Source organism: Podarcis gaigeae (assembly GCF_964106915.1).
Source record: "Podarcis gaigeae genome assembly, chromosome: 1".
Lineage (NCBI taxonomy): Eukaryota > Metazoa > Chordata > Lepidosauria > Squamata > Lacertidae > Podarcis > Podarcis gaigeae.
The window spans coordinates 85,702,872-85,723,319 of NC_139678.1; the positions used below are offsets into that span (position 1 = coordinate 85,702,872).

Here is a 20,448-nt window from a genome sequence, read left to right on the forward strand (position 1 = left end):
AACTCTTCCAGAGTCTCCTCTTCAGCTGTACACTACTTCACAAGTGGCTGTGAGTCCCCTAACCATCCTAAATGCCCAGGGCAGGGACACTGTTAGGGCGCATCTTTGGACCCCTTAAGCACCAGGTGTTTTATGAGGAGCACAAGATCACCTGCCAATCTCCTCCTTGAAAACAACACATAGATAGCTTCCCTTATAGGGCAACTGGGCAACAGTGCTGGCAGGACGTCAGCCTTAAGTCTCATCTTCCCAGAGGAATAGATTCAAATAAATTCTACCTGGCAACGTCCCTGGCTCCGGATTGGCTCAGCTGGGCGACGCCAGGTGGACTGGCGACGCCAGGTGAAATCACCAGGTAAGATCCCTTGGGATATGCCCCCTCTTGCCCGTCCCCACTGCCCGAAGTGCCCCACCGTCGACCATCTCCCACCTGCAGGCGGTGCGTGTGGAGCAAATAGCCCCTCACGAAGAGCCAATAGATGGATCCCAGGATCCCCGGCCCGGGCAACTCTTCCGGCCGCTTCAGCCGCTCCTCATGCCGGAGACCGAAGCTGCCTCCGCGGCGCTGGATGCGCTTCTGCAAGCTAGATCGGGGCGCGGAGACCCTGGCTGAGACCCCAGGCAGCGCCGCAGCAGCCTCCCGGAGAAGCCTCCCAACTTCGCCATGGCTCCCGCGGACTGAAAGTCAGGCGGGGGAGGAGAGGGAGAGGGAGAGGGAGGAAGGAGGGGCCAGCTGGGCGGGACTGACCCAAAGGAAGGCGAAGAGGAGGAGCAGGGAGCAGGAGGAGCCGGGAGCTGCTTGCGTGTTTCAGGAAAAGCTTCTTTTGTGGGAAAGGTAGCTGCATACCCTCTTTTCAAAATTTAAAAGGCAACTAACCTTCGTACCCAACTGAGCCCTTCTGCGCTGCAGACGATAAGCGATTGTGCTTTGCAGCAGATGGTTACGGGACAAGGCAGAAGCGAAGTAACCAGTCACATCCTGAGCGGTGCCCTGGATTTGGTGTCGAGTTGCTTGCTTGGGAGCAGTGCTTATCGCGGGGGGGGGGGGGCGCCGCCGCCTCCAGGCGTCCTTTTTATTGCACGCTGCCAATGATTTTTTGCTTGCACAAAACTGGAGTGAAGGTTATTATTGAATTTATTTATATCCCGTCTTTTTTCCTGACAGGGACTCAAGGCGGCTCACAGCTAAAAATTTGGGGCGGAGCAATGGTTGAAAAACAAACATAAATAGAATATGCTGTGTTCGGCCTTTATTGAGCGTTTCTGCCAGAAACTTTCTGAATCGTTTGCAGGGAAGAGCATTCATCCTGACTGGTTTGTGCAGTGCTTATATGTCTTCACGTTAATCAAGTTTATCCCACACTTTTTAGTGCACTCGCCTGTCACTGCCCCAATTGCAAAATGTTGTCTTTTTTAAAAGTGGATTAATTGTGCCAGAGCACTTTAGGCACAAACCTAACATTTTGGTTAGCAGGCAATGGGGTGGTGGCACTTCCCTGACCTCCTGTCACCAGCATTGCTGCAGCTTATTGAGAGGGGAAGGAATGTGCAAACACACTGGTAGGAGCACCGAATTAGCTCTGCTGGTGTGTTTGCACCATGCCAACTTCACCACTGCCTCACCTCTCCCAGTAAGCTGCAGTGGTAATGATAATGTTCCAGTAATTAATGAATATTTCTGTGCTTGTTTCAGAAATTACTATTGGCTACGTTCCATTATTTCCAGGATCTCAGTTGCAGTTGAACCAAGGGTAGTATTCTTTGAGAAATTTATTCCTCGTTTAGAATTGAGACCCGACAATGAAAGCCGATTTTGTGGGATCCTTGAAGTAGGGACAGCTGCGGATATGTTAGCTCCAGTCCACCAGAGCCAGCTCCTGTTCTGAAGTATTCCCAGTACTCCTGCTACTCTGCAGACTTAATAATTAGCCACAGGAATTATTAAGTTCCCTTATCAGATATTTTGGCTCAAGGACATCCTTAGAGGGCCAACCTTTGTTCTGGGGTGTCCCTTGAACTTGAGCAACCTTCCCAGCCTATAATAATCAAAGTTTCCACCTTTGTCCCAGGAGGGCGCCTGTAATTTAAACATATGCACAACAGGCAGAAATACAACAGGTGGAGTATCTCCATCATCACATCTCTCACTGCAGATTGTCATCCTCCCACCTCCACTCCCAATCATGCGTCTGTTAAATATGTTAACACATGTGACTGTTGGGAACCCTTGTAAGTGAACCTGTTCCCCACTTATCAACACAACTCCTAGAGAGGAGGGGAATCTTTTGCTAGAGATGTACCAGGTACTTGCACAGAAATAATGTGGCTAAATGATGTGTGTATGTAACCCGAGAACATAGATCTAAACCAAACTAAAGCAACACTTTCTTTTATTGCAAGTGCTCTGTTCAACTTAATGGAGCAGCCTCTACTGGGTACCTAGACCTGTGGCCCTCCAGCTGTTGCTGGGCTGTAGCTATCATCATCCCTGACCACTGGCCATACTGGGAGTCCAAAAATATCTGGTGAGCTGCAGGTTAGCTACCCCTGCCAAAAAGGACTCTAAACACGCTCATCCCACTTCTCCAAGTAGGTGCAGGGGTGCAGCCAGGATAGTTTTTCATTCTCTTTGGAAGGAGGCCTATTGTAAGAATTGCTTTTATTTGCAAACATGCAGGCTGAGCATAGAATCAAGGAGTTGGGGTGTACGTGCAGTTTCTTCCTTCTGATTTCATCATAGCTTATTTGTATACCATTTCCCCATGGAAAGCAGCATTCTGCTCACATGATCAGACAAGTTTAGGAAATAAAACATATTATTTCATGGCAGTTCACTACAAGTTACATGTTATAAGAAGACTGATGTACAAATAACAGACTGATCAACATAGCTCATATGCATATACACTAAGATTAAACCATCTCCTAATAATCCACAATAGGACACAACAAAAGATGCAGAAGAACATCATTCAAGCAGCAGTACAAAAAACATACGTTGAGTCCAGCAACCACCTCTGAACAAAGTCCCACCCTGATGATCTCTAGCAGAAATGACCTTTGTAGCTGGTTAGTTGGTGCTTTCCCAGGCATGATGTAAATGAGCCAAGCGGAGAAGCAGGGACCACACCTTGCAGTACTCTAAGTTTATTTCATGTTTGTTGGTTTATTTCACTTTACTGAATTTACTGTTTAAGTTGAGCCTGAAACAAGTCCAGGCACTGCAGACCTCTTTATGTGTGGGAGACAGTTAATAAAGGTTGCTAAAGATGTGCTACTCTGTCAATCAATGGAAAAGTCTGCCAAGTTTCTTTCCTTCATTCAAAGGTGGTACACCTCCAACAACTGCACAACAGGCAAAGCACAGTATTGCTTGTTTGTACATCTCCATGCTGAGGTCAGCCATACCTACTGTTTGTGCTTTTGTCTTTTATGCTGGTCCTCCATGTACAGTATTTTATGCATCACAACCCTTTGCTTAGCGATTGGCTGGTGCCCCTTGTTGTCAAACATGGTGATGGCTCTGTTGGCAGGAGTGGCATCACCACGGCAGATTAATTGCTGTAGATACATGCCTGTCTTCAAACTTGGCATGGCAGTTGAATCAATTCCTTTAGTTCTTTATCCAGAAAGGTCTCATTTTCTAAATTACAATGTTCATGTCACTTGCACAGAGAGAAAGCAACACATTGACTGCCAATTCAGAGTCAACCACTTTTAAGCATGCACCTTTAGGGTAAATGCCTTCGAGGGACTATTCTGTGAATGCAGATTATGCAGGTACCAAGATCTCATTTTTCCATTTTGAGCTGGGGAGGAATTTCCATGGGAGAGGCAGCTCACTTCATATTGTATTTCAATTTTAGGGCAGAAAGCCTAATGTTTCAGCTGAAGTGGTGCATCCACAAGAGGGCAGCAACAATGCATCATTCATACAAAAATTGTGATGTTAGTGCTCCTGCTTCAGACAATGCAATACAGTACTAGTGTAGTTACGGCAGAGAATGTAAACTCTTAGTACTGGTCCTATAATTTTTTGCATGAGAAATGAAAAAATGAAGAAGACACCCACACCTTCCCTTTTGAATGGAACTGATTTATCCAGTTTAGAAACTAAATGGAGGTTGGAGGCAGGAAAACAAATCTGTCACCTGGGAAAACCTGCTTAACATTGCTTGCTTTGTGGTAGACCAGTCCTTGCAACCTATATTTCAAGGGCTTTGGTGGGAAAATGTTTGTGTTTATTCTTCTACTATTCTTCTCTTTGTTTGTTTATTTACCCTGACTTGGCTTTCAAAGCCAATTATAGCCACTAAGATAAAATAGACACTGATAATTGAAAACAAGACCAAACACTATATAGTGCCTCAATGTTCAAAATGTTATTGGTATGAGCTTTCGTGTGCATGCACACTTCTTCAGATACAATGATTTTTTTTCTTGGTGAGGTTGATGGACTTCCATTTCATGCAGCTCAATGTGCTGCCTTCCATAGTTCTAGTTACAGGCAGGTAGTTGTGTTGGTCTGCCATAGTCAAAACAAAATTAAAAAATTCCTTCCAGTAGCACCCTAGAGACCAACTTAGTTTGTTATTGGTATGAGCTTTCGTGTGCATGCACACTTCTTCAGATACAATTTTTTTATTTTGTTTCGACTACAGCAAACCAACACAGCTACCTACCTGTTCAAAATGTGTAATTCTCTGTATCCCTCTAGCGGTTGCTGCTGGGAGAAACAGAAGGTACAGTTTGCTTGCCATGCTCTCAGTCAATGCCACTCAAGTTGAGAAGGGAGGAAGAAGGGAAGGAGGCAGAATGGAAAGAGGTGAGTGGAGGCAGGCAGGCAGACAGATGGACTGATAGAGGAGAAGGTGAGGCAGAAAAGAACAGACCCAACCCCAATGGCCACAGAGGAAGTAACAGACAGAGCGCAAAAGGCAACAAAAAGCAAGCTTTTTGAATTTCTGGTCCATGTTCTCTCCTGCTTCAGAGGCAACAATACAGCTCCTTGCCAAAGGCAAAGGTGCAAGGGAGCCGAGGTATGCCTCTGTATAGTGATATATAAATATCTTTTATAAATAAATAAATAAGAGAACCCTGCTTTCCAGAGACCCACCTTCATCCCAAACATGTATTTCAGGATCCACTTTTCCTGCTGCTGCATTCAAGAAGCAGTCCAGCGGTGTACCCTAATCCACCAGCTGAATGGCCCCAGAGTAGGGCTAGCAACATTTTCTCTTTCTCTTTCTTAATTATCAGAGGCCAGAATCTGTAGTAGTGGAAGCAGTATGCCTCTGAATACCAGCTGCCTCTGAGAACCACAAGTGGGAAGTGATCCAGCAGGGTTCTTATGTTATGAACAGCCACCAGAGGGAGGTGGAGAACCACACATTTTGTACTGTTGCACACAAGACACACACACCTCTCACTGCTTAATTGTCAACTCCTGGTTTCCTTTCAGGTTCTCTTTGTGAAACAGAGTGCTGCCTTTCAGAGAGAGATAGAGCAAATGAACTAACACCCCAGGACTATGGCAGCCTGCAGCTGCTGTTCATTGCACTTGTGGCTGTTCAGCAGCACATACTGGTGATTTCCTGCCATAAATATCTCAGATGACTGTCCTCAAGCTTCCCGCTATCTCCATGTTGCTTGGGTGGGCATGATGACAAACCAGTGCTTTGAATTCCACCATCCGCTATGGTTCGGTGGTTGCTGCTGTGTGGGTTGCTGCTGCTTGTTTTTGTCTCATTCCTCGTTGATGCTGAGGTTCTAAAGAAGGAAAGGGTTAAAACCTTGCAGAGCACATCCCCAGTTTGCAAAACATACAGGCCGAGGTCAATATCAGTGAGAGTGCAGCCCAGTCCTTCTCATCAGGAAGATCCTGGCAGTGACAAGGCCCAGTCCCCAAAGAGTTGCGTGTCTCCCTTTCAAGTGGGCTGGGCTGATTAGGGCTTGAAGTGCCTACAAGACAGTATCAAAGAGAAGCGTTTTCCAAGAAGCCTCGGGACAGTGCGCCTAATAATCACGGAGCAAGTGGGCCTGGCCCTTGACCCCGTGCTCTGCAGCCACATCCCAGTCGAGATATGTCCTGTCTGGTGGAGAGTTGCAAAGGGGGGCCTCCCCAGCTGTAAGAAAGCACACACACACTGTGCATCCTACAGACTTTCTAGCTCATTCTTTTAAAAACTCTCTTGGGTGGGGGTGGGGAGTGAATTTGCAGAGCCAAGGAGGCAGCAGCGTCCCTGCCCCTGTTGCATATGGCTGCTTGCCTTCAGCCCTAAGCAAACCTGATTTTTATCTCCGTCTCCAGTCGGAGTTGGCCGCCTTCCCTTGTTAGATGCCTCCTACGCAGGCGAGGCTCATAACTGTAAAACACAATCAGGGACAAGGAAGCTGGGGCGGTTGGTTTGCAAAGCCTTGCTAATGCCTGAAGGAATTGCAGGGCTCCCACAAAGCATCCCATCGAGGCTGAGGGAGAAGGTGGCTGGGGCTACCCTCTGTCGACCTGTCCTGAAGGGTGGAGAGAGAGAGAGAGCAACAGGGACTCAGCTGCATCTCCTGACCTGTTGCTGTGCTCTGCCTATTGGACCACACTGCTGCCACTTGACTCTGTAGGCTTTGCAAACATTTCAAGTTGTTTGAGGAAGGAAGACCGTAGGAGAAGACCTGGAGATCCTCAGAACCTCAAAACATTCCCATGTGAAATGCAGAAATGTATTCTCATGAGCCTAACCTATGTCTGGAAATGTATGCAAGCAAAACTTGGGGAAAACATGTCCAGCTCAAAGACTGGTGCAATTTGTGTGTAGTTTTGTGAGACTATTCCCCAAGCCTGTTGTGCATACCATCATTTTCATGATATGCCTACAGAAATGCTCATCCACGGTTAATTTAGCAGTGTGGGCCTTTCTGATTATTTAAGAAATTAACCCTGTTATCTGAGTAATGCACTCCTCAGCTATAGATCTTCCCTATGCCAGAGTTTTCTCAAACATTGTGAGATCATGCTTCCTTGGAACTTATTAGATTTTTTGTAACCACCACCACTGGTGCCCTGCTTTCAACTGAGTATACTTGGTTGCTTCCTCCATTGCCTTAACTTATATTTTTCCCCATCTCTGCTGGTTCCTACACTCTGCTTCTCTTTTCTGCTTCATTCGCTTAATCAACTCCTGCACACACTCTCTCACACACAACAGTTGCCACATTCCATCTTGCCTGAGGCTGGCAAGTGGGCTGCCCTGATTTAAGGACTCAGAAACCTCATGCCACCCTTTCAACAATCCGAGTTGGGTCTGTGCCCTATGCTTTGGTAGGACCTAAGCTGTGATTGGTTGCTCTCTCCTTACGGTAAGGATAGGTAACCTTTTCTACCCGCCTCTCTCTACCATCTCCTTTTCTCTGGCTGCATGCACACTATACATTGAAAACACATTAGTCTTCCCAAAGAATCCTAAGAACTGTAGTCTCTGAAAGGTGGTAGGAAGCATAGCTCTGTGAGGGGTAAGCAACAGCTCCCAGAATTCTTGGGGGGAGGCCATGTGCTTTAAATTTCTGGTGTGTACACAGCCACTCCTTCGCTCTCTGCCTGCCACTTTCTTTCTTTCACTTTGGCACCTCTTTTTTCTCTCTCCCCCCTCCCACCATTTGGGTTGCTGGAGAAGGAAAAGATCACTTTTGCCAGGTCTGACTTTTGAGATTCGGCTGAGGGGCAGATGAAGCCCCTGAGCACATCTGTGGTTCCCAGCAATTGGCATACTGCCTCCATCAGTGTACTGGTTAGAACCCAGATTAAGCATGTTAAGTTTTCAGTTGGTTGAGAGCCTTATGCAAGATTCCTCTAACTCACAGGCCCCCCATTAAGCACGAGGAGCTGGGGTTGTTGCAAGGAAGGTGTGTATGCTAGGGTTGCCTTACGTCTGGCACTCTGTCCTGGATCTTAGACAAGTCAATCAAAAAATCACGTAAAAAAGGAGCTCTAAGAAAAGCTCAACAACTTTTGGAATGCCTTGGCTTTTCCTTTTTGAAATGTGGCAACCCTAATGCTACAGGCCTCTTGTCTGATGCAAGAGCCCCTCAAGTACACACAGCCAGGAGCCTACAGTCATCTGTGGACAGGCTTTGGCTCAGCAGCCAGCCAGCCCCCCTCCCCTGCTGGCAGCTCATCTGCCTGTCTGGGCCGGCAGGACATGAAAGGGCCTCCTGCTTCGATAAGCTCCCAGCTGCAGAGGCCCGGAGGTGGCTGCGTCCAGAGACTGCGCAGCCCACAGCGCTGCAGTCAGCACACCAGCAACCCCTGAAAAGGGAGTTTGTGGGGAGCCTGACAGTCCTGAAAGGTTGCGCCATTTCACCCTGGGCTTGAGAACTGTGCCTCCGCCTGAGTCTGGTTCAGACTGCCCCTTGAAGCAGAGCAGGGAGCTGGTTTGAATGGTTGCCTCCAGTGTGGAAATGCTATGGACCTGCAGGACAGGTGGCTATTTTAAGCAGGTTCAGAGCGGTCCATTGATGCCCAATGACCCTGCCCTTTAAAACAGGTTAGGAATTGAGACCAAGGGGAGCAACTCCTTCCCCCATGCCAGTTTGGGCTTAGTTTCTCTGTAATTTTGCAAAAAGGGACCTTCTCTCAGCCCAAGGGCCACATACCCTTCTGGGTGGTCTTCCAGGAGCCATTTTAGTGGACAGAGCAACAAATGCGAAAGTTACCTTTACACAGTGGAGTACTAGTTTCTATGCACACTCAAACCCCCTCCTCTCCCCTATCTAGACAAGCCAGATGCATCATGAGAGTTCAAGGCCACATTCCAGCCAGGTAACAACACTCAAGGAGGGTGCAAAGCAGTGCTGGTAATGGGTGTGGCTTGGAGAAAGGGGTGTGGCCTGGGGGTCCCAAGGGCCAGGCATGGATGCCTGGGGGAAGCACATTTGGCCCTTGTTACTAAGATTCCCCTTCCTTGCAGTAATCAAGTAACATCTGATAACTGTTTTTGACATTTTTTAATAAATAGCAGTATATAAGTATTTAAAATAAATAAATAACAATAATCATCATAGGAAAATAACATATGCTGAACTCCAGAATCTCAGCAGTGACAGATCTATGCGGGGCAGTATGACTGGTTATGCAGCAGGATATACCGTATTTACTGAAGTCTAATGTGCCATCCAGGGACGCAGGTGGCGCTGTGAGTAAAAGCCTCAGTGCCTAGGGCTTGCCGATTGAAAGGTCGGCGGTTCGAATCCCTGCGGCGGGGTGCGCTCCCGTCGTTCGGTCCCAGCGCCTGCCAACCTAGCAGTTCGAAAGCACCCCTGGGTGCAAGTAGATAAATAGGGACCGCTTACTAGCGGGAAGGTAAACGGCGTTTCCGTGTGCGGCTCTGGCTCTGGCTCTGGCTCTGGCCAGAGCAGCGATGTCACGCTGGCCACTTGACCCGGAAGTGTCTCCGGACAGCGCTGGCCCCCGGCCTCTTGAGTGAGATGGGCACACCAACCCCCGAGTCTGGCAAGACTGGCCCGTACGGGCAGGGGTACCTTTACCTTTACCTAATGTACCATCAAATTTAACGTGCACCTCACATTTTCAGAACCTTGAAACCAAAGAAAGTATTTCTTAGTGAATGTAAATGCGCCATCAAATCTAATGTGCACCTTAATTCTCACAATTTGGCCAAAAAAAGCGAGCATTAGATTTGAGAAAATATGGTATTATCTTGCTTTGCAGTGCAAATATTCCACCATTGCAAATATTCCACCATCACAGAAATGCCCCATTTTACTCATCTAGATATTACGCGACAGCCCTTTACAACATGTCACAGTATCTGTGTGTCATTCAGCTTTTACCAGCTGCTAAAACTGTGACACTATCATAGTGGCTAAGAGTCATGAATCAGGAGGCCCCTTGAATAAAATCTTCTCTCTGCCGGGAACTCATTTAGTAGCCACAGGCAAACGGCTCTCTCTTAAGCCTCAGCCTTGCTTAATCTGCAAAATGGGGATAATAATACTGCCCAATTTTACAGGTTTCCTTTAAGGATTATAAGAAGATTATGTACGTGGAGTGCTTTGAACACTCCAAAATGCACTGTACTCTTAGTATTATTGGTATTATTAATGCCTGCTGGCTCATTCTGATCTTAGTCCCATGGGGCACAAAGACGCAAGAAGAAATTGCTCCTTCGCCACAGGAATGGTGCTTTAAGTAACGATGAGAGTACAAGTCCATTATTAGGGAGAAAAAGATAAATGGAGGAATTTGTGCCAGTTATAACACTGTGTAGGCTACACTTTCATTCATGCTAAGACTTGAGCATGAATCTATTCTGAGCATCAGGGCCAACCCAGTATCTTTTGATGCACAGGGGGGGGGGGGGATCCAAATGGTGCTCCCAGTTGTAATTAAGAAACAAAATAAGTGAATTGGTTATTTGTTGCCATTTTATGATGGCAAAAATTCTGCTATCTGAAGCAGTTATTTTGCCCTCCTTTCACGAGATCAACTGACAGCTTGCAGTGACTTACTAGCTCCTGTCACTCAAGGTGGGTGGCAATTGGGTATGGAATGGAAGTGTAATTGCTCCTTCAACCTCAGTGCTGTAGTTAGGAACATACAAAGCTGCCTTATACTAAGTCTGACCATTGTCCCATCTAGTGCAGTATAGCCTACGCCAGCCTTCTTCAGCCTTGGGTCTCCATCTGATCATCCCCAGATCCCTGACTAAGCTGGTTGGGGATGATGGGAGCTGCAGTCCAACAACATCTGGAGATCCAAAAGTTGAATAACCCTGTCCTTCATTCCATCTTCCAAGCAGAGTCCAAAGATGTTGGTCATCTTCTGCCTTTCAAAATCAAGGCAGAGAATTATGGTTGTGACCATACTCAGCACATATATAAGGCTCCTCGCCTTTCTTGATGTATTCTGATTTGGTGATGGGGAATCTGTGCTGAGCTACAGCTCCCATCATCTCTGCTCGCTGGGGCCAATGGAACTTTGAGCCCAGCAACATCTGGAAGTTTCCCCTATATAAAATAGGCCCACAGCAGCAGAGGATCTGTGCAAAAAATTGTCTCATCTGAAAACCTTCCAAGGCTCTACTGGCATCACCCTGCAGAAGGGCTTTTGGAGGAGGAGGTGGTATATGTGTGTGCTACTGTTTTGTGACCTTGCTTTCCCAGTAGAAAAAGCAAAGATGGAGAACCCATGGCTCTGTAGATGTTCCTGAACTCCAGTTCCCATCAGCCCAAGCTAGCAAGACCAATGTTTATGTATGATGGGATTTTAATCCAACAACAATTGGAGGGTCAAAAAGACCTCTTGGAAGAGGAAAAACTGAAGAAATTCTCTTACAGCAGGGACAAGGAACCTTGTGGGTTCACAGATGGTGCTGGACTAGAATTCCCTGCATTCCTGCCCGCTGAAAATGCTGGTTGGGACTGATGGGAGCTGCAGTCCTACAACATCTGGAGGGCCACAGACGCCTCGTTTTTTTGTCTTACTGCCTTTCCCCATCCAATAACATTCAGCCAATGCTGGCCATTGTGGACAGGGTGCAAATAGGAATTACAACACTTGAGGGATTCACCGATTCTGTCAATATAGCGAGTCTAGTATTGATGGAGTTAAAAAAGAGTCCTGGGCTGAAGTGTGAACACAGCCTCTTACTGCCAATTGACTTTTAATTAATCCCTAGCTATTCGGTTGCAGGGAAAGGGTAGAATGGCGAGCCAGCGCTGCACACACATGCCCTAAAAACTCGGGAGTTAGGCAGGGCGATGGGAGTCCAGGCCTCGAACCAGCCAATCCCTCGCCCTGCTGGACGTGTGCGGCTGGAGTGGGCGACTCCTGGCAAACCCCGCCGACCCCGGCGGGCCCACCAGCGGCCTCCGCGCGGAGCTTCCTCCCCGCGCCGCCACCTTCTTTGCCGGGCCTTTTGTTATTCCAATCAGATCATCCCCTACGCCCGCCGCGAGGTCGCGACCCCGTGCTGATGACATCACAGCGTGCTGCTATGGAGACGGCCGGGGATGTCACAAACATGTCTCGATGACCTCACGGCGGGACGCCGGGCCCACCGGCCTTCCATCAGCGCCGGCCTGGGCGATGGGAAAGTATGCGGCCGCGGAGCGGGCGGCTGTTTGACTTGGAGACAGGCGAGCGTTCCCCGCGGCGGGGCCGGCCCTTCCCGCCCCTCCCTGGGTCGGCGGAGCGGCCGGGGAGGAGGGCGGTCCTCTGTCAACAGCGGAGCCTCGGCGAAGAAGCCAAGAGCTTCTCGGCCTCCAGGCGGGGGCCGAGGCGCAGCCGCGAAGACCGGCGCCTCGCGGGGAGAGAGGCGGCGCTGCAACGAGGGAGCGCGCCGGAGGGGCGGCAGGTGGCACAGCCCTCCGGACTACGCCGCCACCGCCGCCCCTCAGGCTGCTCTTGCAAGCTGGCAGGCTGGCTGCTAGGGGTCGCTGTGCTCCTGCAAGCGGAGTCACGCGAAGGTTCCAGGCAGGCAGGCCTTCCCCGGCTCTCTATTATTTAAGAAAGAAATTGGGGCGGCGGGGTGGTCCCCAGTTCTAGGCATGAGGAACAACGGGATCGACTGTTTTTTTTTTAAAGTTGCCCACCTTGATCCGGTGGATTGCACTAAAAGCAACCGGGATTAGGCAGCTTAAATTGACAGAATAGGCGCAGCTTGCAAACTTAACATATAGAATAAGAGAACATACATTTAGAGAAGATTGGAAAACGTTTATTGAATATATGGGAAATAACTGTACAGCTGAAAACGCTGGCACTATTAAGATAAATTCAACAGTGTAATTAAGTTTTGATGGATGTAATAATGGAATACTGAATGGCATAGTTTTTGTAAAATATGCAGGGATTTATGATATGCAAATGAACCATGGAAAGAGAAGGGGGGAAGTCGTTGATATCTCAAGGATGCAACAATTGTAAAACAGAAAATTTAATGAATTGTAAAAGAAAAACTTTAATAAAAGTTATATATATATATATAAAGAAAAGCAACCGGGATTCAAATGACTCACCAGGAGTTGTAATCGGATGTGAAACATGGGAGTAGAGTACAGTCCTTGTTGTTGTTGTTCATCATCCCTGCTTAATTTCTAAAAGAAGTTGTCAGGGGTCAAGGTTGTCTGGAAACAGTAACTGGAGAGCAGTCTAAAGGGTTAAAATTGTTGTAAGCTATACTGGAGGGAGTGGATATGCTCATTTCACAAAAGTGTGTGAGAGAGAAGACATGTAAATATTTCAAAGTTGCTTTGGTCAGGACAAGGGAGAGTTCGCTTCTCTCAAAAAGTAATTGTCTACATATTATGAGCACCTGTTAGCAATGATGGATTTAGAAGGCCTCTTCTTTAGATACTCTTAACACTTTTAGTAAATGCACATATGTGAGGGATCATGTAGAATCAAAACGATGCTTGATACCTAACTTTAGGGAGAAAGGACAGGAGAAAGAAAGGTGATTGAACTTTAGTGCAGCTTTAATCCTTTGTTGTGACTTAGGCAAGCACGTGCAGCAAAAACACTTCACATACTGGAACATTTGTCCTGATGTCATAATGTCATCCCCATCACAAAGAAGGGAGAGTGGACAGGTACAGAAGGTTTTATGGCAGCAGGGAGGGATATGTTCAATCGGCATCTGATGTAGAGCATTTGGGGGGGGGGCAGGAATTAAAGTTGGAGTACATCACCATAATTATACCGTCATATGAATGCCTGAATCACTATTATAGTGATAACTCAGCTGCTTTTCTGATGAGCACAATATTGGGGGAAAATTATGTCCCACTTCAAGAAATAAATGGAGTCAAGGACCCTGGAACAGATTTCCTTTCATCATATTTGAGCTTGGAGTTACGCAATTAAATTGGCTGGCAGCAGAGATTCATCCAGGGGTCAGCAAACTTTTTCAGGAGGGGGCCGGACCACTGTCCCATAGACCTTGTGGGGGGCCGGACTGTATTTTTTTTGGGGGGGGAATGACTGAGTTCCTATGCCCCACAAATAACCCAGAGATGCATTTTAAATAAAAGCACACATTCTGCTCATGTAAAAACATGCTGATTCCTGGACCATCCATGGGCCGGATTTAGAAGGCAATTGGGCCGCATCCAACCCCCAGGCCTTAAGTTGCCTACCCACATGGTAGACCAAAAAACCCATACAGAATTTGCCCCCGTAAAAGATGCTGGCTTTGAGCTTAAAGGTAAAGGTAAAGGGACCACTGACCATTAGGTCGAGTCACAGACGACTCTGGGGTAGCGGCGCTCATCTCACTTTACAGGCCAAGGGAGCCAGCATACAGCTTCCGGGTCATGTGGCCAGCATGACTAAGCCGCTTCTGGTGAACTAGAGCAGCGCACGGAAATGCCGTTTACTTTCCTGCCGGAGCGGTACCTATTTATCTACTTGCACTTTGATGTGCTTTCGAACTGCTAGGTTGGCAGGAGCAGGGACCAAGCAACTGGAGCTCACCCCGTCGCGGGGATTCAAGCCGCCAACCTTCTGATCGGCAAGCCCTAGGCTCTGTGGTTTAATCCACAGCTTTAAAAGCGGATTAGATAAATCCATGGAGAATCCCTCTATCAGTGGCCATTACTCGTGATAACTTAATAGAAACTCCACATTCAGAGACAGTGTATCACTGAATACCAGTTGTGAGGAATGGGGAATGTGCTGCCTTCCCTGAAATGCCATTGTGGGAAAGAGGATGCTGGACTTGATGGACACAATGTGGTGCAGTGAGCCTCTTTTTTTGTCCCTTTAAAGCGGAGATGGGGAACCCAGCGCTCTCCAGTCCAGATGTTGGATTCAATCTCCTATCAGCCCCAGCTAGCATTGCCAGTGGTCAGACATGATGGAAGAAGCAGTTCAATAAAATCAGGAAGGCCAAAGATTATTCATAGCTTCTTTACAGGCAACCATTCCTGATTCCCACCAATATCAAGGGGATTTTGCTGTCATCCATTTCCTTCACTAAGCCAGGATTTCCCCCCAAGGCTGTTTCAGAAATAAAAAAAACCTGTATTCTGATGGCAGAGTTGAAATACCTGCAGGGCAGTGGTTTGTTTCTAGCAAGAAGTGCTGTGCTGGAGCCTGTCTGGAACCCCTGCTTCCTAATCTCAGGAGTGTCTTTGTAGAGAGAATGATATTCTGCTGATATTCTGTTGACACTCATGAATTTATTGCGACTTATTATATTACAAACAATCGGGTTGAGAAACCCAGGTTTCTGTCTCAAATTAAGTCTGGCTTGTACTGTTTTTGGATTCAGCTCCCATCACCCTCAGGCCAATGGTTAGGGATGATGGGAATGAAGTCCAGCAGTACCTGGATGATCACAGGTTCCTCATGCTAGCACATGCAGAAGAAAATGTATTTTGGGAGGAAGTCTACCTTTTTGCACTTTTGTGTCGGTCTTTTTCTTGGTGTCCGAAACAGGGACAACCCAAGACCTTTTACTGCCTCAGGTGCTGTAGCAAACACCCCTGTCCATGTCAAGGTGCATAAAGTACCCTAGGTCAGCCAAGTTGTTTTGGTACCTCAGAAAATCCCAGAAGCATTTTTCTGAGGAATTAAAAATTCAGTAATAACAATACATAAAATGACAAACAAATCTGTGGTTCTTTCATGACACTAAAAAAAAGCTGGCTAGCCTGGCTGAGGCAACCACCTCTGTTTGTCTAATTGTGGAGCTGCCCCTCCCAAGGTAATCAGAAGCCCCCCCCCATCTTTTTCATTGCAATATATGATTGTTTGAGCTCATGATGCTATCAGGAAAATCATACATGATCCCGCTTTCAATAATATTTGCACCTTCAAAAGGTTTGGAGTGGCCACACCACCATTTCCCATCAGTGTGTATCCACTAACCTTCTGAAATTTCCCAACTTTTTATACCACAAATGTCGGGCCCGGGGATTGTTCTGCTTCTCTTGCACTACACTGCTTCTCCATACAGCATTAATGAGGCAGCATTGGGGAAGCATCGTGGAACAGGAATAAATCCACCAACTATGGCCCATTGCTACCGCTCACAATAAAACACCAATCTGGCCGGGGTCCATAGTCTGTTAAAATGTCTGAGCAGCGCTGCACCGCCTAGGCCACGCCTTTCACCCTACAAGCCCCGCCCCGTAGCCCCGCACCCTTGGGGGGTGAAAAGTCGATCTGGAGTTGAAAGTTCTGGTATTCCAAAAGAGTTTGTTTTCTTGGGCTAAGCCTTGTTGAGTCCCCGGCTCACATCCAGCTCTTCTTGGATGGCCTTGGGCAAGTCACCAGCTCTCAGAGAGTTCTCTCTTATGAGCAAAAAATTGAACATGTGTGCGTTGAGGGGGGTTGAGGGGGACGAGAATCCTAGAAGTGTAGAGTTGGAAGGGACCCCAAGGGACATCTAGTCCAACCCCCTACAATGCAAGAATCTTTTGCCCAACTTGGAGCTCAACCCATGGCCCTGAGATTAAGAGATCGGGTTGCCAATTTAAATAAAACATGGGGGGGGCAGTAAGCCCCGCCCCGAACAGTGGATCATATACGCACACTATTTGAATGGCAATGCCCATCAACTTGTGGTGGGGCAGCCCCCTCAAATATTTTATTGGGGGAGGGCGAAGACTCCTCGACTCCTAGGAGTTGGCTCCTATGCTACTGATTGAACTATCCAGCTCTGCCTCCGACCACATCATCATGCAATAATCGCGCTCGAATCCTTCCAACTCAACAATAAAAACAATGAAAACGAATGGCATTTCTGACCGCGGGTGGTGGCTCTCGAGGCGATGCTGGCGGGATCCGGACACTCCGCACCGAGGAGTGAGGGTGTCTGTGGGTGTTTGTAGCACTCTCGCTCTGTGTGCGTGTGTGTATGTGTCCCGGGCTGCAAGGCAAAGGGCTCTTGCACGGGCCCGCCAGCCGGCCTGTCTGCCTTCGCCCCCGCCCCGCGGTCCTCCCACCCCAACGCAGCCGCGATGATGAATGGAGATTTGCCGTCGGACGCACCTGCTGCTGCGTCAAACAGAGTTTCGCTTTCTTCCCGCTTTGAACTCCCCGGGACAAGGGGCATCAAAGGGATTTTTGGGCGGTTAGGAAATCAGATAAAGGGGCTTCACCTGCCCCGCTGGCCCCTTGGCTAAAACGGGAGGGGGGCGTGGCGCAGGCAGCAGCGCGGGAGGAGGGCGCGGGGAAGAGTTCTCGTCGGGGTTGGGCCTAGGCCAGGGGTCTGCAACCTTTAAGACAAAAAGAGCCACTTGGACCCGTTTCCGAAGAAAAAACAACAACTGGGAGCCGCAAAACCATTGCGACATTTAAAACAAATATAACACTGCATACATTGTTTCTTAGCCCAATGTTATCCTCGTCATTATAAAAATAACTTTTTTGACACTTTTTAATTATTTTTTGTTTGACCCCTCAGAATTACTCCTCCTCATAGAAATAAACGTTATATTAACAAGTTACCTTTTTTTGAGTGTGTGTTCTTCACTCCCCTTCAAAACAGTAGCTGCAAATTGCAAAGCAATAGCAGCAAATCAGCCAGCGGCAGCCTGTTGGGGCGGCAACCTGTTGCCCGAAGCACAGGGAGCCCTCCGGAGGGCTCCCCGTGCTTCGGGCGAGTGTCTGCAAGCCTTGCGCGCCCGGCAGGAGCTCCCGTCGGGCGCGTGAGGCTTGGGGCGGCAGCCTGCCGCCCGAAGCACGCGGAGCCCTCCGGAGGGCTCCCCGTGCTTCGGGCGAGTGTCTGCAAGCCTTGCGCACCAGGCAGGAGCTCCCGTCAGGCGCGCGAGGCTTGGGGCGGCAACCTGCCGCCCGAAGCACAGGGAGCCCTCCGGAGGGCTCCCCGTGCTTCGGGCGAGTGTCTGCAAGCCTTGCGCGCCCGGCAGGAGCTCCCGTCGGGCGCGCAAGGCTTGGGGCGGCAGCCTGTTGCCCGAAGCACGGGAAGCCCTCCGGAGGGCTCCCCGTGCTTCGGGCGAGTGTCTGCAAGCCTTGCGCGCCCGGCAGGAGCTCCCGTCGGGCGCGCGAGGCTTGGGGCGGCAGCCTGCCGCCCGAAGCACGCGGAGCCCTCCGGAGGGCTCCCCGTGCTTCGGGCGAGTGTCTGCAAGCCTTGCGCGCCCGGCAGGAGCTCCCGTCGGGCGCGCGAGGCTTGGGGCGGGAACAAAGGAAAATGCGCCTCCTCCCCTCGCCTCCACCCCGGAGCCACGGCAAAGGCGTTAAAGAGCCGCATGCGGCTCCGGAGCCGCAGGTTGCCGACCCCTGGCCTAGGCGGCTCGAAGCGCCTGCTCTCCTTCCTCGCCCTTTCTGAGGCCTGCCCTCATGGACAGCCCCAGCCTTCCTGCCCCCGTTGTACTAACACCAAGGAGTCCAGGCTCGCTCCGCCCCGTCCACAGGATCGTTTATCATTGTGGTTTTGTTTTGAGGGGTCCCCCGTCCCCCACCCCCCCGTTTGTAGCAATGGGGCACCGATGCCCATGAGGGCGTCTGTGGCTAAAGAAAGGCGCGAAAAGGAAAGGGGAAGAAAGAAGAAGGGAAAGAATGACAGGCAAAGTGTGTCTTCTTGCCGCCTCCCAATTTGATCTGGTTTTTGTTTTAATGAAGCCAGGTTTGGGGACCTGGAGGAGGAATGCTGCTGAGGAAATAATATCCAGCGTGGAAGAAATTCTGAAAGTGTTTATTTATAGAAAGAGCTGGAGCTCTTTAAAAAGAAAAGGGAAAACAAAAGCAAAGCAATCATCCTTCAATCATAAAATTTTGTCACCAAGAAGGGTTTCATTTCATATGACTCATGCATAGTTTCCCTCTCCCTTGCTTTTTATGCCAAGGAGGGAAAACTTCAAAGGAGACAAATGTAGATGAGTTGATTGACAAATACCCGTACATTGCAAACTGGGGCTTGAGCCTGGGAGACAGGAGTTCAGTTTGCCAGCTCTTCCATCAAGGCAGATGAATGTCTGGAGGCTCCCTTTATGTCCCTCTGTAAAATGGGCACAGTGATGATCTGTGTTGCAGGCAGTGCTTGTGAACAGTGATCTCCAATCATCTTCAGATCTTGCTGCAAAGTCCGGCAGTCTGAGTTCTGCATGTTTACTCAGAGAGGTAAGTGCCACTGTTCAGTAAGATTTGTTCACATGTAAGAGTATAGGACTACAGCCTCACAATGCAATCCTATGCATTTACTCAGAAGTAAGTCCCTCAGTGTTCACACTCTGAGATAAGTATGCAGAGGATTTCAGTCTACTCTTCACAGTTGTGGCTGCATACATTTAAAGCTCACAACTTCCCCCACAGAATCCTGGAAACTCTAGTTTACCCCCTCACAGAACTACAATTCCCAGCACACTGTACAAACTACAATCCCCGTGATTCTTTGGGGGAAGTTACATGCAGGAGTAAATTTCCTATTTAGTATCATGCACCCAGCAACAGGAATTTATCTACTTCTCTTTGTGCTTTTTGTTTGTAAAGAACTTATGTTGTAGGCAGCACTGCCTCCTCAGGATACTGTACTCTTGTGCACTGCAGAAGGTCTTTTGATATGTTTTTAATAATAAAAATGCTTTCAGAATCAGAGTACTCCAAATCCTAACACTGTTCTTGGGAAAGAAAAAGTATTTTTATTATTGTTCTAAGTGCTCAAAGCACACTGGAATTTGTTTTTGTGGATTTGGTTTTTGATGTGAACATTTTCATCTTACGATTGGGGTTGGCATGGGGATTGTTAGATATTTTAACATGATTGTTTTGCTAGCTGTCAAGTTTCTTTTGAAAATTAAGTTTTTTAACAAAAGGAATAAATAAAGCACTTAATGCAACACGGTTCAACAATCTTTAGAGCAGTGGACAGGCTGGGCAGGTATTATCACCCACATAGTACAGATCAAAGGGTAAAGCTGGCCCATGCCTCCCAAGTGAGCAAGAGGCCTAGAAGAGCTATGGGGGCGGGAGGTAATTTGGCTCATAGCTGGTGCCCTTGACTGCTGTGGTACACTAGCTCACCTGCACTTCCTTATAACACAAAGCATAAGAGATTCTGGGAGGATCTACAGCAGGGGCACCAAGCTTTTTGGGCTAATGGATACATCTGCAATTGTGAAAAAGTGTCATGGGGGCCAGTCACAACATGGTTCCTCGGGGTTGTGGCATAACACAAATTGGCTGCCATGTGGTGTTTGTAGCAGAGGCCAAGCCAGTTTAAACAGGGACTGAGCAGAGAGAGCAAAAGTCTCTCATGCATGGATATTTACTGAGACCTTTCACAGGTGCAATAAGAGGCCATGACAGGCACATTGACGCACGTGGGCAACTTCTGATGTCCATGCACACCTGTGGTCATGGACTGGGTGGATGTAGAGGAATGGTGGAAGGAACCAGCTGGGGAACCACCTAAGAGAAAAGGCTCAGAGCCTGGGGATTGGTGGTGGCATGACGATGAGTGGTTAGAGTGAGAA

General features: G+C 48.4%; 2 protein-coding genes and 2 long non-coding RNA genes across 5 annotated transcripts in view; 3 read left to right on the forward strand and 1 right to left on the reverse strand.

Annotated features, from left to right (window-relative positions):
* The window catches only part of CYP27A1 (cytochrome P450 family 27 subfamily A member 1), an 11,321-nt gene extending 10,618 nt beyond the window's left edge, over positions 1-703 (reverse strand). Inside the window, 2 exon segments of the mRNA XM_083744827.1 lie at positions 431-543; positions 546-703. Coding sequence (XP_083600953.1) covers positions 431-543; positions 546-666 — 234 coding nt within the window. The 5' untranslated portion in view covers positions 667-703.
* On the forward strand, positions 48-2,053 carry LOC310852621. The gene is made up of 3 exons (XR_014568328.1): positions 48-355; positions 1,166-1,314; positions 1,694-2,053. It is a non-coding gene; the product is annotated as an uncharacterized lncRNA (long non-coding RNA).
* A 2,689-nt stretch (positions 2,054-4,742) lies between these two features.
* LOC310825504 lies at positions 4,743-5,621 on the forward strand. The gene is made up of 2 exons (XR_014555352.1): positions 4,743-5,039; positions 5,462-5,621. It is a non-coding gene; the product is annotated as an uncharacterized lncRNA (long non-coding RNA).
* Positions 5,622-18,276: 12,655 nt separating this feature from the next.
* Positions 18,277-20,448, forward strand: part of WNT6 (Wnt family member 6) — a gene marked incomplete at its 5' end in the record, with an annotated part of 46,985 nt that continues 44,813 nt past the window's right edge. For both annotated transcript variants that reach the window (XM_083754664.1, XM_083754663.1), the window contains one exon: positions 18,277-19,096. Coding sequence is in view for 1 of the 2 variants with exons in the window: in XM_083754663.1 (XP_083610789.1) it covers positions 19,081-19,096 (16 nt within the window). The remainder of the gene's footprint in view (positions 19,097-20,448) is intronic.